The 16,028-nt window shown below is 35.2% G+C and overlaps 4 protein-coding genes across 4 annotated transcripts; 1 reads left to right on the forward strand and 3 right to left on the reverse strand.

Annotated features, from left to right (window-relative positions):
* Positions 1-455: 455 nt before the first annotated feature.
* LOC106435913 (70 kDa peptidyl-prolyl isomerase-like) lies at positions 456-5,886 on the reverse strand. The gene is given in 17 exon segments (XM_013876848.3): positions 456-636; positions 720-990; positions 1,072-1,181; positions 1,263-1,340; positions 1,519-1,561; positions 1,628-1,889; positions 1,978-2,133; positions 2,227-2,307; positions 2,398-2,472; positions 2,564-2,863; positions 2,963-3,043; positions 3,134-3,141; positions 3,143-3,206; positions 3,306-3,566; positions 3,749-3,835; positions 3,904-4,096; positions 5,044-5,886. Coding segments are annotated over 17 exon segments (2,976 nt in total). The 3' UTR covers positions 456-573.
* A 438-nt stretch (positions 5,887-6,324) lies between these two features.
* On the reverse strand, positions 6,325-8,506 carry LOC111203716 (putative F-box protein At3g25460). The gene is made up of 2 exons (XM_048751097.1): positions 8,300-8,506; positions 6,325-8,205 (listed from the first exon to the last, which is right to left on the reverse strand). The coding sequence occupies exons 1-2, from the start codon at positions 8,429-8,431 to the stop codon at positions 6,928-6,930; spliced, it is 1,410 nt and encodes a 469-aa protein (XP_048607054.1). The 5' UTR covers positions 8,432-8,506; the 3' UTR covers positions 6,325-6,927.
* Positions 8,507-11,835: 3,329 nt separating this feature from the next.
* On the forward strand, positions 11,836-14,004 carry LOC106435917 (putative rRNA methyltransferase YqxC). The gene is made up of 9 exons (XM_013876855.3): positions 11,836-12,048; positions 12,377-12,443; positions 12,524-12,606; positions 12,700-12,802; positions 12,902-13,058; positions 13,150-13,278; positions 13,360-13,446; positions 13,560-13,604; positions 13,697-14,004. The coding sequence occupies exons 1-9, from the start codon at positions 11,952-11,954 to the stop codon at positions 13,844-13,846; spliced, it is 918 nt and encodes a 305-aa protein (XP_013732309.1). The 5' UTR covers positions 11,836-11,951; the 3' UTR covers positions 13,847-14,004.
* On the reverse strand, positions 13,987-15,400 carry LOC106435918 (rhodanese-like domain-containing protein 4A, chloroplastic). Its single transcript, XM_013876856.3, has 4 exons — positions 14,730-15,400; positions 14,545-14,647; positions 14,323-14,449; positions 13,987-14,229 (listed from the first exon to the last, which is right to left on the reverse strand). Exons 1-3 carry the CDS (start codon positions 15,329-15,331, stop codon positions 14,345-14,347), a joined length of 810 nt encoding a protein of 269 aa, XP_013732310.1. The 5' UTR covers positions 15,332-15,400; the 3' UTR covers positions 13,987-14,229; positions 14,323-14,344.
* Between the last annotated feature and the right edge of the window lie 628 nt (positions 15,401-16,028).

The following is a 16,028-nucleotide window of genomic DNA, read 5'->3' on the forward strand; positions in this document are numbered from 1 at the left end:
ATGGATCCCAACTACCCAAGCTAACCAGAGGCTAAGGATTTCTCAAAATCAAAGAACTCTCCTAACCACAAAGGAGCACCACGAGCGACATAAGATTGTCCAAACACATGATGAGTAGCACTTTCAGCAATGAAGAAGGCTACACTGTTAGCTGCTTGTAGCTCAAAAACAAATTTCCACTCCTTAATCCTATCTAACCTGGCCAGCAAAACAAACGACTGATGATAGAATACTGGCCATCTTCTTGGATTGTTCAACATATCCACCACAGATGAATCAGACATAGCGAAAATAACATGGGACTGATGATGAGAAGACATGCTTTCAAATGCCCATAACAGAACCTCAAACTTAGCCTGATCCACATTCTCCAACTGAGTAAAAAGTCTCCTACTATGAAGTACGACCATACCCCCAAAGGGACATCTTCTATTCAACGTAATTAACAAAGCATGAAACTGAAAACACAACTTTTGTTTTTGTTATGTAAAATATATGTTGTCGGTCAGATGGTTTTTATACAAAAAGTATCTTTTGACATAAGAGCTAAGAGATACCAGTTGGAAACTTTATTCAGGTCTCTTGGAATGGGAAACCAGGATCACCTTGTAGCCAGATGTTGTCTTGTACAGGATCCTGCAGCAATGCAGCAAGTTTTAAAGATCAGTGTGGTGTTCAGCCTCGAATAAAAAAGAATTTAAAGAAAAGAAGAGATTTACATGGTTGCGTTCGACGATACAGCAATCATCAGTCGGAGAAACTTGGCAGCTTGGGACATCTTTGGATTCCTTTTCTTTTCCAGGTCTTGCAACCACAACTCTGGGCGTTCTTGGTTTCCTCACAACACGATCGAAGACGTCCTGACACATTTGCTTCTTTTCTATCTCACGACATGTCCTCTCATGCTTCGCTAAGTCTCTCCGACTGAAAAAATCCTGCCTTTTGCAAATGGAGCATGCATTTTTCTTTGCTTGTGCTTGTGAGGATTTGCTGAGATATACATACAAAGAAAGAGAGTTAGTAAAGAAGACACAAAAAACAGTAAGAGATTCTCGAACAAACAAAGCTTACCTTAGGGGACAGAAACTTTTAGCCCTTTTGATTCGAACAAGAAATTTGTTGTGAGTGTCCTTTTCGATTTTCCATTCCTTGGACAGGTTGATCAGTATATCTTCACTCTTCTGAAAAGAAGAAGACAAGGTATAAGCGTAATCTGAACAAATCAATGTAATAAACATGGAAGCTCCAAAAATAGTGCTTACTTTGGTGAGAGGAGTACATTTTGAACTCATAACATTGAGAGTGTTGAAGTAAGCCTGTTCTGCATCCTTCTTCGTACACTGCAAGCCATTAAAGTGGAGTTGTGAGCTTCTGAAGATAATCGCTTATAACGTTGAAATAAATTATTATCAACGACAGAAGGTCGTACTAATTGCAGACAATTCCAATGATATATTGACCTCATGATTTAAGATAATCACGTATAACACGGGGGAAAAAAACAGAAAGAAAACTTACCCTTTTAACAGCAGCCATCAGTACCTTGTAAACCTGCTCACTCCTGAAGAAAACACAAAAAGAGTTTAAAACTTGCTCAAAAGGTTAAAACAAAAAACGATTATAATACCTTTTCTTTCTTTCTCGTTCTTCAGAAGTTTCTGAAGTCTTCTCTTCCACTAACGCAGACATTAAATCATAAAGTGGGTTTGGATCTGTATCCTCGTTCTTGGGCTTCTTCTCATTCTCAAGTTTGGAGGATACATCTTCAGAGATGCCAAGTTCAGATCTGAGATCTACGAGGATCTGCTTAACTTGTGGCTCTGATGACGTACCATATTTTTGAAAGACACTGTATACGGCCAAATATACCTCTCTTTCTTGATAATCACCTGACCAAACAGAACAAACACATGATGTGATGTTAGAATTTACAAGAAAATCTTCTTAAAGCATATTCGTAAGGAAAAGGACACACACCGAGAACTTCATCGAGATCCTTGATGACCTTGTTATCATCATTCACTTCAGGAACTGTCTTCCAGGAAAGTAACTCCAGTTCGATCTCAAGGGTCGCGTTTGGAGGAACCGCAGTTTCACCACCAGAAGCTGGCTTGCCCTTCTCCCCAAACCCATCTGTCAAAATAAGAAGCAAGTTTGAGTGAGAGATGATTTGCACACCGTCAACACAATCACTGAAAAAACATAATCGAAGCAAAATTGTTTTACATTGTGGTTTAACAGTCAGAAGAATCTTCTCTGCCTTCTTCATGGTTTTCACAGCCTTAGCAAATGCAGGACAGAAGTAACCTATTAATGACGTCGACCACAAAGATTGTCAGGGACAGAACATACTATCTTTACATCCCCATGATTTGTCAGAAGAAACAGAGCACTAACCGTCTTTAACAGTGAACTCAACACCATCAGATTTCCCAACAACCGTACCATCCTCGAGCTTAGCCTCATACTTAACTGAACAAACAAATACACAGGAGAATACCGTTAGGGATATCAAAACACAGACCAATCTCTAAAGTAATTCACAAAGAAACTGGACACACACCGAGAACTTCATCGAGATCCTTTGGCATTTCCCACTTCTCCCCCGCAGCAACAATCTTCTTAAACACACCACCATCTTTGCATATGTCCTTGACACTAGACCAAGAAAGCAACTCCGCCCCGTCGTTGGGACGCTCACAACCTTCCCCTTGTTTCAAGATTTTCTTGATGACCTTGTTACCATCAGTCACCTCAGAAACTGTCTTCCAGGAAATTAACTCCAGCTCGATCTCAAGCGTCGCATTTGGAGGAAGTGCTCCTTCACCCCCAAAGGCTGGCTTACCCTTCTCCCCGAAACCATCTGTCACATTCAGAAGCAAGTTGGAATCAGAGATGATTTGCGCACCGTCACCACAATCACTAAGAAAAAAATAACACAATCGAAGGAAAATTGTCTTACATTGTGGTTTGACTGTCAGAAGAACCTTCTCTGCCTTCTTCATGGTTTTCACAGCCTTAGAAAGTGCAGGGCAGAAGTAACCTATTAATGACATAGACCACAGAGATTGTCAGAGACAGAACATACTATCTTACATCTCCATCATTTGTCTGAAGAAATCATAGCACTAACCGTCTTTAAGTGAACTCAACACCATCAGATTTTCCAACAACCGTACCATCCTCAAGCTTAGCCTCATACTTAACTGAACAAACAAATACACAGGAAAACACCATTAGAGAAGATCGAAACAAACTCACACAAACTATAAAGCATCTTCGTAAGAAAGAAAGTGGACACACACCAAGAACTTCATCGAGATCCTTTGGAGTTTCCCACTTCTCCCCCGCAGCAACAATCTTCTTTAAAACGCCTCCATCTTTGCATATGTCCTTGACACTAGACCAAGAAAGCAACTCCACATCAAACTGAAGCGTGGCATTAGCAGGGATGGTCGGTGGCGAACCAGATTCACCATAAGCCAGCTCCGAAGGGATGGTGAATACAGCGTTTTCGCCTTTCTTCATAGTCTTAATACTAATATCCCATCCTTTAATAGCCTGACCTGCAACACACATTGCCAATACAATAACAACAATCTCAACTCAATTCACATAGTCTCTGCCAAATTTAACCTAATGAGTAGCACACTGATACTATCATACTAGAATGTAACTATAATCTCAAATCCAAGATACAGAGATTAATATGCTAAGCTTAACGATAATAATCAAAGAGTTCAGTGACCTTGTCCGAGGGTGAATTTGAAAGGCGTTCCTCTGTCACGGCTGGAATCGAACTTGGTCCCATCGAGCAAAGTACCAGTGTAGTGCACTGCAGAAGAGATCGATCAAGTTCAATTTCGTCAAATCGAAAGAATACCAGAATCGAATCGATGTTACCTTCAACTTCATCGCCGTTCTCAGGAGTCTCGAATCCTTCGCCTTCCTTGACGAGTTTCTTCTTCAAACCTTGCTGGATCTCCTTCTCCTCACCGGGTTTGAGGAAGGAGGCGTCGTCACCGAAATCCATTTCGTCGTCGTCGTTCATTCCACCGACCGGAGGCATCTCGAAATCTTCTATTTGAGAAGATGATTAATCTCTTAATTTCTGATTAAAATCAACGCCACTCCTTTTACACTAAAAGCTGAGAGAGTGTAACAAACTATTAAACGTCTTAAGACTCTTAACAGAATATTAAACCGGTCGGTTTAGCAGACTACACCGACTAATCTATTTACATACTCTTCCTTCATCTCGATACAAAAGCACGAAACTAGCGTCAAGTAAACGAATCGCAAAGAGAACAGTTTGCGATTTATGTATAACTAGTGTTGTTGCCTGTGCTTACGCAAGAAACTATTTTTTTACGAATAAAATTAGACGATTCTCTCAAATAAACATTTTTAAATTTTTATCACAAAAACGGTTTTTAAAAATGAAAATGACTAAAATAACTTTTTTTTTTAATTTTCCATATTTATTTTTTTATTTTTCTAACTTTGAAACAATATTCCCAAAACCAACGCCTTAACTCTAAATCATATGTTTAAATTAGTTAAACCTATGATAAAAATATTATTTTATCCTTTAATAAAACTTATTTTGGTCATTTCCTACATTGAATGCTATTTTTGTGACAAAAACTTTAAAAAAAAAATTATCATAGGGAGTTTCTCAATAAAATTAGCTATATACATATAATTAACATGTGTAAAAGTTAGCCAAACACAAATAAAAGGTAACATAAAAGCATTAATACATTTATCACTGATTAACCAAAGACACAAAAATCATATTTTTCTTTTCATAAAAATTAAGTTAGATCTGTAAAAAAGTTAAGAATGTAAAATAATTTGAGTAGTCAAAATTACTTACATGTAAGTTTTAAAATATGTGATTTTTAAATCAAAATGATACATTATACATCATCAATAAATGCAAGGACTTTGTAATTGATGTATCATCAAAGGTAAACTCACAGGATAGTCTGAAGTAAGTTTAGAAACTGACAATAAGGACTTTGTAATTGATGGACAAACCAAGACATCCTCAAGAGGTAAAGTAACTTGCGTTGTTTGCAAAGCTACGGACCCAACATGAGTGATAGGGAGGAAGTCTCCATTACCGACGATAACTTGATCATTACCAAGGTAGGGAGCAGAGGAGGTGAGCTGATTTGGATCGTTGGTGATGTGAGCTGATGCAGCTGAATCTGGATACCACTCAGCACCTGACTGTCGTTCTTGATCAGACAGCCGCATTGTTGTAAGAGCATTGTGAATTGTATCTGGACTGTCATAGTCCTGATCAAACCGATTGTAACAGCAAGCGACGGAGTGACCATAACGACCACATATCTGACAGGTTGGTCTTGTTCCAGAAGATCCAGTGAACTGTTGACTGAAGCCTCGACCATGAGTGGAGTAGTTGCCACATCCTCTGTAGCCTCCCCTGTTGCTATTACCTCCACGACCAAGTGAAGAATAACCACGTCCAGCATGAAAGGCAAGGTGAGGGCTTGGTTCTGGCTGATTGTTGAGAACCTTCACCTTGTCATCAAAAGTTATGAGCTTGAACACAGCATCCTCAAAACTCATCTCATTAACAGAATTCATGGAATGCTCAATCACAGTACATATAGATTCATACTCCTTTCCAAGACCAGCTAACGCACCATATATCATTTCTTGTTCAGACAAAGCACAGTCTATTGAGTCTAACTGATCACAAACGCCTTTCACATCACCTAGATACTCAGTCATAGACTTCTTTCCTTTCGACATACCTTGAACTGCGTTGTAGATCCAGCTTTCTCGTTGCTGACACTCGATAGTATTTCTTTCCCAGAGTGAACCATACCTCTTGAGCGGAGTGTAGTCCATAGACAGATCTCAGAGCCTCTTCAGTAAGCGAACCAAACAACCACGCCATGACTAGTTGATCTTTCCGAACCCACTTCACAAACTCAGGGTTGGCTTGCTCTGTAGCTTCTTCACCGTTTCCAACTGTGATGGTAGGAGCTGGACGACTTGAGCTGCCATTAACGAACCCCAGAAGTGACTGACTTGACAAGAAAGATTCAAACTGAGTTTTCCACATAAGATAGTTTTTGGAAGAAAGTTTGAGAGTAACACACTGAAATATACTCAGAGAGGGTGTTGTTGAAATCGTTTCAGTATCCTCCATGGCTCTGATACCATGTAGAACAGAGAAGAAAGTTTAATGAAGAAGATAACTTTGAACTTTTCTATTATTCAACTTGCGGCCAAATGTTACATCATGTTCTCCTTTTATACACAAACACAATTTAACCTAGTTCCTTTGTCAGCACATGACAGCACACTCCGTTAGGCAACCAAATATGTTAGCCGTCTTGATCTCGTGAGCTGTCAGTCCCGTACACAAGGCTTGCTTTTGCTTTGAACATTGAAGTTTTGACCGTTAAAGGTGATTCAATGGAATTCGAACTCTGCTCTTCAGTATGGGCCTTACTCCCCTGAGTTTTGTGGCCCACACTGTTAATAACACATACATCTTCGGATCAAATGTTTATGCCAACATTGATTATCTTGTAAGCTTTATGTTAGTCTAGTCTTGTAAACCAGGTTAAACTATGTTGGTCTAGTCTTGTAAGCTCTATGGTAACTATTCTAACACCAAGTGTGTGCGCCATCCTAGCAATTCTTTTGTCCGTCAGCCTTCAAGGAATATAGGCTTCTCATTTGATAGATAAACCTTCAAATATAGGTCTGTCTCCCTTAAAGTGGAGATCTCTACTCTAGTCCTAGAAGAGAAAAGAGAACTAAATCATACAAGTTAATTGTCTGAATTATGAAAAGCTTGAAACTGAGAAAAGAGCTCTAATAATTCAAAAGGAATTCATGATGAAGATAACCAGTAAATATATACAAATTACGAAATTCCTAAATACAAAGGTTTGCGTGTAGCTCGATTTGTGTCAAACTTGGAACGTAATTCAGAAAAAATGGAATATACTCGATTCCAAGGGCCACTTCCCTAACTTCATTGTCCTCCCCGACGATGTATTCCACGTGTTCGTTTTTTCCTACCACGAATGCACTATACACTAGGACTTTCTTCTCGACATCCACCAAGAAACTTATGCAATGATAAGTATCAAGCCCAGGCTTTAAATCGACTGCTAAGACCTTGATCCACGACACCACTTTAGTCTCACCAATCTTATTTGTCACCCAAATCTCTGTCTTCGATGAAATTTTGTGTTGTAATAACACGGAAAGATTCTCTTCTCCAACAACAGATAGAGACATTGTTTGATAGCTAGGATGCTGATAGGGAAGACTAAGACGTCCAAATGTTTCAGTTGTATAGTCAAAACTGACTAAGAATATGCCGAGCTGTTTCTCTTTTTCATCTGATGCAAACCAATAAGTCTTTCCCTTCAAAGACACGTTACTAAAGAACTCAAACTTGCAGTCCAAAGTGACATCGAGAGTCCTCCATGAATTAGAGCTAACATCGTAGATATCGAATTCTTGGTTTTTGCCACAACCCGTGTGGCTCAATATTTTGTAGCTAATATCGTTGGATTTTTTGTTTTTGTAGGATCCAAGAGAATAGGTGTGGCTTAGCGTGGAAGGATATCTGGGTTGGATGCTCTTGGTTTCACCAGTACACGGGTTCCATACCACAAACCTAGCATCTTCATTAGACATGTTAGAGAAACCAAACACATCGTTAACGCAGACGCATAACAATAAGCCGTCAGTGTGACAGTATTCAGAGATCATGCGTTCATCTAAACTTGAATGAGGATAGATCAGGTCAATTTTTTCTGTGACCTCTACAGGTGAAGATCTAGGGAGGTTGATGCTCACCGAGTACACCCCATTCGCATTCAACATGAGACTCAGAGACTGCTTTGCAGCTTTTTCCAAGTGTTTTATTGTGAATCTCCTATTGTTGATTAAATGGTTCCATCGTTTGCAAGTAGATTGTAACCGTTTCAGAGATGTAGCCTCAATGCGACATAGTATCGCCTCTAACAAATCATCTGGTAGATCAGACATCATCATTCTGTTGCGTGTCCTCTTCTTGGTGTAACACAATCCGTATTTTTTGTCAACCGTATTCTCCAGTGTCCTTAGTTTTGGGAAGCATTGTTCTAGTATTGGGAAGCCAGGATCTCCTTCAAGCCATATGTTATCTTGTATCTGAATCTGCAATAAGTTTAGAGATCAGTGGGTCAGTTTTAATGTAGAGGAATGAGAAACTTTTATAACAAGAAAAAAACGGGATGAATAAGAGATTTACAGTTCTGCGTTCAACCCAACAGCACTCATCAATCGCACCGCACTCCTGAGAAACTTGCCCATAGCCTAGGACAGCTTTGGATTCTTTATCCCCACATCGTGAAATTTTAACGCTGGATGTTACTTCTGACATTATCAATTTGTGAGTTTTGGTGGCTATGGGTGTTGTTTAGGGTTTTCGAATATAGACGAACAGATTATGTTTCTTTTTTTTTAACAGATTATGTTTCTTGAGTTATATATATATATATATATATATATATATATATATCTCTTTAAGAACCTCTTCCTTTTTTCCTTTTTGGTTCTATTATCCAATTTCCTATTTGATTTTCTTATTTTTTAACTTTTTCCATTTAAAATTATTATATAACTAAAGTAAGGCCAACTTAGTTTCCTTATCAAAACGAAAATTTCAAGAAAGAAAAAAGGAAAAAAAAAACTCATGGCATTAATTTAGCACACAAGCTGTTAGACCAATGTTATCTGTAGAAGATTTTCTAACCGGCATTCTGGCTTTGCCCGTCGTGTACGTAGCAAAATTAATCATTGCATTACAATCAAAATCTAAAACATGTTTTCTAAATTTGTAATATGTTTTGGTACCTAAAACATATGTTCATGGGTTTTATCAGAGTACCTACCTACACAATATAATCTTTGGAACTACCAATATCAGAGAATCTCAGTCTCTAAAATAAAATTTATTTCTTAAAATCAGAGAATTCAACTAAAATAACTGTACAAATAGGTAGGAAACTCTCAATTTGGCAAAATTATTTTAAAAATCCAAACATATTATCCCCTATATATTAATTGAGGAACATTTGAAAAGATGTAACCTCAATTTTGTATTAATTAAAATAGGCCCCAATGCATAGGTGGCACTCAATTAGGTAGTCAATTACATTCAATTGAAAAATAAGTAGGTCCACATTTGATTTTTATATGTTGTTAGATACATAAGTTGGTCAAACTATATGATATAATGATATGATATGTTATTTTCTTTCCTTAAATCAAACCTACGGAATTACCATAAATGACTAATATATATATGACAATTAATGATTTTAATAATAAAGATTTGATAACAATTTATATCTCCTCCATCATTTTTTGTTTAATTTTATATTATTAAAATAAATTAAACAATCAAATTAGGTATAAAAGTAAAATTTAGATTTTTTCGTATATGTTATATTTTGAATTTTTAAAAATGACAATAAATGACTAAAACTATTAAAATTATTATGTTAAAAATTAATGATCAATGGTTTAACATTTTTATTATAAGAAGATACACATGATTTTAACACCATATGAGTAAAAAATTTCATTTAATAATAAAAAAAAAAATATATATATATATAGATTAAACACTATATACCATAGGATTACATAAATATTTTAATATTAAAAGTTTCAATGAATTTTCAAGAACATTTATAAATTATAAACTTATTAAAGATTTCAGATTGAAAATTTTGTTATCGATGATTTAAATATTTTGTTATAAAATGATATGAATGATCATAGAACCGTATGATTATAAATTCTTATTTAATAAATAACTATATAAAATATACTATTCTTAGAAAAATAGGTTAGTCCATCTTAACTTATATTACACTTTTTATTAAACTAACTATCGAATTGATAAATAACGTACCAAAAAATGTTTTGCACTTTCCTTAAATAAAAGCTACGAAATTACCTAATATGATTAACATATATGTGAAAATTAATTATTATGAATAATAAATATTTGATAACAATTTTTGTATCTTAGTTCTTTTTAAAAATTTTATATTATTAAAAGATATTAAAAATCACATTAAATATATAATAAAAAACATTTATATTTTTTTATATGTTATATTTTGAATTTTTCAAAACGTCTATAAATTATTAGAAATTTGAAGATCACCACTCTTAAAATTTTGTGATCAATAGATTATTTTTTTGTCATAATAAGTTACAAATGATCATAAAATTGTATTAATATGAACTTTTATTTAATATTATAAGAAGATACACATGATTTTAAAACCATATGAGTAAAAAATATCATTTAATAATAAAACATATATATATATATAGATTAAACTATATACCATAAGATTACATAAATATTTTAATATTAAAACTTTCAATGAATTTTCAAAAACATTTATACATTATAAACTTATTAAAGATTTCACATTGAAAATTTTGTTATCGATGATTTAAATATTCAGTTATAAAACGATATGAATGATCATAGAAGTGTATGATTATAAATTCTCATTTAATAAATGACTATATAAAATATACTATTCTTAAAAAAATAGGTTGGTCCATCTTAACTTACATTATATTTTTTATTAAACTAACTATCGAATATTCGAATTGATAAATAATCTACCAAATATTGTTTTTGCACTTTCCTTAATTAGAAGCTACGAAATTACCTAATATGATTAACGTGTATATGAAAATTAATTATTATGAATAATAAATATTTGATAACAATTTGGTATCTTAGTTCTTTTTTTAATTTTATATTATTAAAAGATATTAAAAAAATCACATTAAATATATAATAAAAACATTTATATTTTTTCTTATATGTTATATTTTGAATTTTTCAAAACGTCTATATATTATTAGAAATTTGAAAATTCTCACTCTGAAAATTTTGTGATCAATAGATTATTTTTTTTGTTATAATAAGTTACAAATGATCATAAAATATAACGCATATGAATTTTTATTTAATAAATATTCAAACTAAATAATATATATATATTATATATATATATATATATATATATATATATATACTAATGATTTAAAGCAACAAGATTGGCTGATCAATTTAGTTGTCCAGTTGAAATCTTTCAAAAGTATGTGAAAGACTAAAGTCAAAGTAAATATGGATTTAGAATAGTAGTTATATTTTACTAACCAAAATACCGAAAAAACCGAACAGAATCGAAACCAACCCGATATCTGGATTGAACACCCCTAATCCAAATGAAGCCAAACTATTGTTTCATTCTCCAAAATATAATAAAAATAATAACTTAATTCCGCGCAAGGCGCGGGTCTTATCCTAGTACTTGAATAAAAGGCTAGGTTTTGGCACTAGGAGATTTTCCATGAGCAAGCCCCAAGGCTCAAGTATTTAAACTTGAACCGTCACTGTATTCGAATAATTATTATGATTCTGGAACACGACATAATATCTTCTCTAATCCTGTGGAAGTTCTAACATCAATATCGTAGTGATCCTTCTCTTTCAAGGGGGAAAAAGTGCTGGTGGCCACGGTCGTATCAAGAAAAGTTTTATAGCCTTGGAGGCATTAACATAAATTTTGAATTATTTGCAAGAACTTTCATGGAATTTGAGCTAATTCCAAACAAACCTTAAGGATCTTTTAGTTAGGTGGCTGATTGTGATTGTCGTTTTAGCTAGGGGTTATATTTGTCAACAAACAAACCTCAAGGATCTTTTTAATTATTTCAAGTATAGTTTGGTTTGATGGACAAGTAAAAAGATAAGAAATGATAAAACGGAAACCTTTTTACTCAGGAAGAGGCTTCGGTCCTCGCAACCTAAAACAAGTATCAAATTTGGTCGATCTTTTCCCCCAAGGAGGAACAAAAAGATGGGTTCTCATGTTCTTAAGTCTCCCATCACCTTGCGCTCTTACAGCAACTCCCTCGTCGGCTTCTTCTCCAACTCTCGCAATCCTCTTCTCTCTGGTATGTTCTATGGTTTCTTCGCAGATGTACGTAATCTACTTAACTTATGGGTTTGTTGCTAGAGACTGTTTTTTCTTCTGTCTGAAGTTTTCTTGGTTGGGTAATTTCCACAAACACTTAGAGTGCATTGTCAATTTCATGTTAGGTGAACAAAATCAATCTAATCGATGGGAAAACCCAAATTTATAGTCCTAATTGTCAAATTCTAGAGGAAAGAGACAACCTTTGTGATTAAAAAAATGTTGTTCAGTTTTAGATGAAATGTTGAAAGCTTTGTTTTTTTTTCTTTTTCATTTTCGTCACTGATGATTTGTAATTATCTGTTCAGCGAGATGGGTTAAAGCAGGAGAAGCCAGTTCTGTCAGATGTCTTGCTTCTGCTATACGTGGAAAGAAGTAAGCTGTCTTTTCTTTTAATATCAATATCAAGAAGCTTTACATCTTTCTGTAATGAAACTCTTCTTGTTCTATAACAGCAAGAAACAGAGACTGGATGAGGCATGTCTCGAAAGGTATCAGGAATACAGTCGCACACTAATACAATCATGGATTCTACAAGGTACTTACATATAGCGCATTGTTCTTGGTGTAGCTTAATCTTTAGTGTTAACTATGCGACAAAAGCTTAACTCTAGTGTGTATGTTAATTTAGGCAAAGTTCTTGTGGATGGGAAAAGAGCCAGTAAAGCTGGGATGCCTGTAGGAAATGATGTATCCATAAAGATTACAGCTGAGGTTCCCAAATACGTATGTAGGTGATTATTACTACCCTATCTTTATAAGGTTTCCTTAGTGCTTTGAGATCTTCGTTTTTTTTTGTCGACTGTCCTCTCTCTGTTCTCTTCAACTTGCAGAGGTGGGCTGAAGCTGGAAGCTGCAATAGAGAAGCTAGATGTTGACGTTTCTGAGAAAGTGGTTCTTGATTCTGGACTTTCTACTGGAGGGTTTACAGATTGTTTGCTTCGTTATGGTGCCGCTCATGTGTATGGTGTTGATGTTGGTTATGGTCAGGTGCTAAGCTTTGTTCAACACACATTGTTTGATTTTCTTTCCTGCAAAATCTTAATCTCCTAATTACTAATTAGTCAGTGTATTGTAACAGGTTGCGGATAAAATCCGCAATGATAAGCGCGTGACTGTTATGGAAAGGACAAATGTGAGATACCTCCCAGGACTCCCGCAGAAAGTCGATGTAGTGACACTTGATCTCTCCTTCATTTCCATTCTCAAGGTAAGTTTGGTTCTGTTCATTTTGTTTGCAGAAACTATGATGATTGTTATGTTTTTTACATGCTTAAAACTTAATGAACAGGTGATGCCAGCTGTTATGAATGTGATGAATGAAGATGCAACTTTAGTTACCCTTGTTAAACCTCAATTTGAAGCTCGACGATCACAGGTAATCAAAACTATTTGATTATTTACACAGTTAAACTCTGAAAAAAGCATACAAATCTTCTCTGCAATTATTATTTTTAATTTGTTCTTCAACATTTTTTGTTTCCTTTCAAGGTTGGGAAGGGTGGGATAGTGAGAGACCCCGAAGTACATCAGGAGGTATGTTTGTATTTCCCTTTAGTCTTTGTGACAGTTGAATCCTTGTCTGTTCTTTCTAACGTAGTGGTTACTATCTTTGATGGCTTGAGAAGGTTCTTGAGAGGATAATAAATGGTGTTGAGAACTTTGGATTCACCAACAAAGGGTTTATCGAATCTCCCATCAAGGGCGCCGATGGAAACATAGAGTTCTTGGTTCGCTTCGACCGAGGGACAGTTAAAAAAAACGAAGAAGAAGAGTAGCAGCAGACTTTATATATTTTCATTGCTGGGGAAATGCTATTGTATCTTGTCACTCCTCATTTTAAAACTATTCTTTTGTTTTGGTGATATCATTTATTATCCCAAAGATTATCATTTCAAAGAATCTTAAGAAGAGCAAATTAGGGCTTACACATGAATCTTTTGGGTTTTATTGTTGAGATGTATCAATCAATACAATGCGATGTAAAAAAAGGTAGAAAGCACAAGAGCTACATGATAATAACAAATACCATTGTGTTATAATGGCATGAATATTCAGTGTGTGTATAAAGAACTTGGAAGAGACTGGACTTGAGTTCTAAACAAGTCTTCTACCTAGAGAAGCTATCTCATTGTAATGCTTCAATAGCCTTGTATTGTCACTGCAATATTGAAGCAAGCTGATTGGAAGAGAGAAAAAAAAAAACAAAAAAAAGGAACTTTCGTTGTAGCATTATGAATGTGAATCTGCATACCACTTAGCTCTATGATCTTAAATCAGTTTTCGGTTCCAACAATGGACGATTCATTGTTACTTGAAGATTTTGCATTTTTGGCAGTATACATATGCACAGGTGGAGGCAAAAGCTCTTCTTGGATGGCCTGCAAACCAAAACCCTCAGGATTTATGAACAGAACCAAATAAAAAACAACCGATGTACTCTGCCAAAACATCTGAAGACACATAGACAACATACCAACCAACCATTCTTCCCTCTCGCGCCGCCTTTGATGTAATAAGCCTCTTTAAATCCATTCTCAACCAGCAATTCAGCCACTTTCATGGAGTTACCATCAAAACTGCCTTCCACATCAAAACATGTAAGACAAACACAAAGCAATATCTTAAAAAAAGTATGAAGCTTTTGGTCTAAATCCTTACTTGTCAAGTACACAAACAACTGTGTTCTCCGGATCAGAGAATCCTCCTTTAACTCTCTTCACGAACCCCGACTCATCTTCCTCACTATACGGAACCTGAACCGAGCTCTTACCCAGAAACTTGAGACTCGGCGACGCCAACGAGGCCAACGTCTTGTCGTCTCTGATATCAAGAAGCTGCGAATCAGGCTGGCTCTTGAGCTTAAGAAACGCGTTGATGGCGGTTATCGGTTTATACTTCCTCAGGTAGAAGATCGCCGCCGGGTAGACGACGAGGTAGATGAATGTGCATCCCGCCACGAAAAACGGGTACTTGTTGAAAAAGTTGTCGATCGTGATCAGAATCGACTCCAGATCGATTTTTCCGGTGGATTGGTCGGAGATTGAGGTGAAGGGTTGTGTTGATGCGAGGACAGGGGAACAGAGGATGGTGTGAGAAAGGGTGAGAGAGAGATTGGTTTTGGACAGAAGGTGTAGCGAATGAGATATGTTGTTGAGTGGAGCTGTGCGACTTTGGTCGGAATTTGGAGTTTGAGGAGTGGAGGGTTTGGATAGGTTTCGCGGAGGAGAAGATGCGAGAATTGTCGGAAGAGACGACATCATAACTAAATGGCGACGAGAGACGATGAGTGGAAGCGCCAAGAGGATAAGAAACAAAATAAAGGGCTCATTCTTGTAAAATTGGATAAACACTAAAAGATGATGTCAAAACTGTAAATAACTACTTTTGTCAATTATTAATTTACATAAAAAAAAAAAAAATTGAGAACTATTAATTTTAGATACAATTGCCAAAACAATTTCCCAATTTATCAACAAATTTTCCCAGCTTTTTGTCTATACTATTTTTAGGGCAATTCTCTTAAATAACAATTTTTAAGTTTTTGTCACAAAAATAGTCTTCAAAAAGAAAATGACAAAAATAGCTCCATTTTATTTTGAAATTTTTAATATTTATTTTTATTTTTTTTAAATTTGAAATCTTATCATCAAAACCCCCTAATTCTAGATTAGTTAACCCTAGAGTCAAAATACATTTTTACTTTTCGATAAAACTTATTTTGTTTATTTTCTTCATTGAACGTTATTTTGCGACAAAAACTTAGAAAGATATATCTTAGAAAATTTCTCCTATTTTTATCACGTTAATTAATGATTTTGTCTTTTCTCTAAGTATTTTGGTTTCAGTTAAATAAAAATAACATTACATATGAAAGAAATTTTAATAGATTATTTATTTTTGCTTAAGTCTTAAGAAGAGAAAAAAAAACTCTGTATTGTCAAACACTACTGTTTTGAT

Source organism: Brassica napus, chromosome C3 (assembly GCF_020379485.1).
Source record: "Brassica napus cultivar Da-Ae chromosome C3, Da-Ae, whole genome shotgun sequence".
NCBI classification, from domain to species: domain Eukaryota; kingdom Viridiplantae; phylum Streptophyta; class Magnoliopsida; order Brassicales; family Brassicaceae; genus Brassica; species Brassica napus.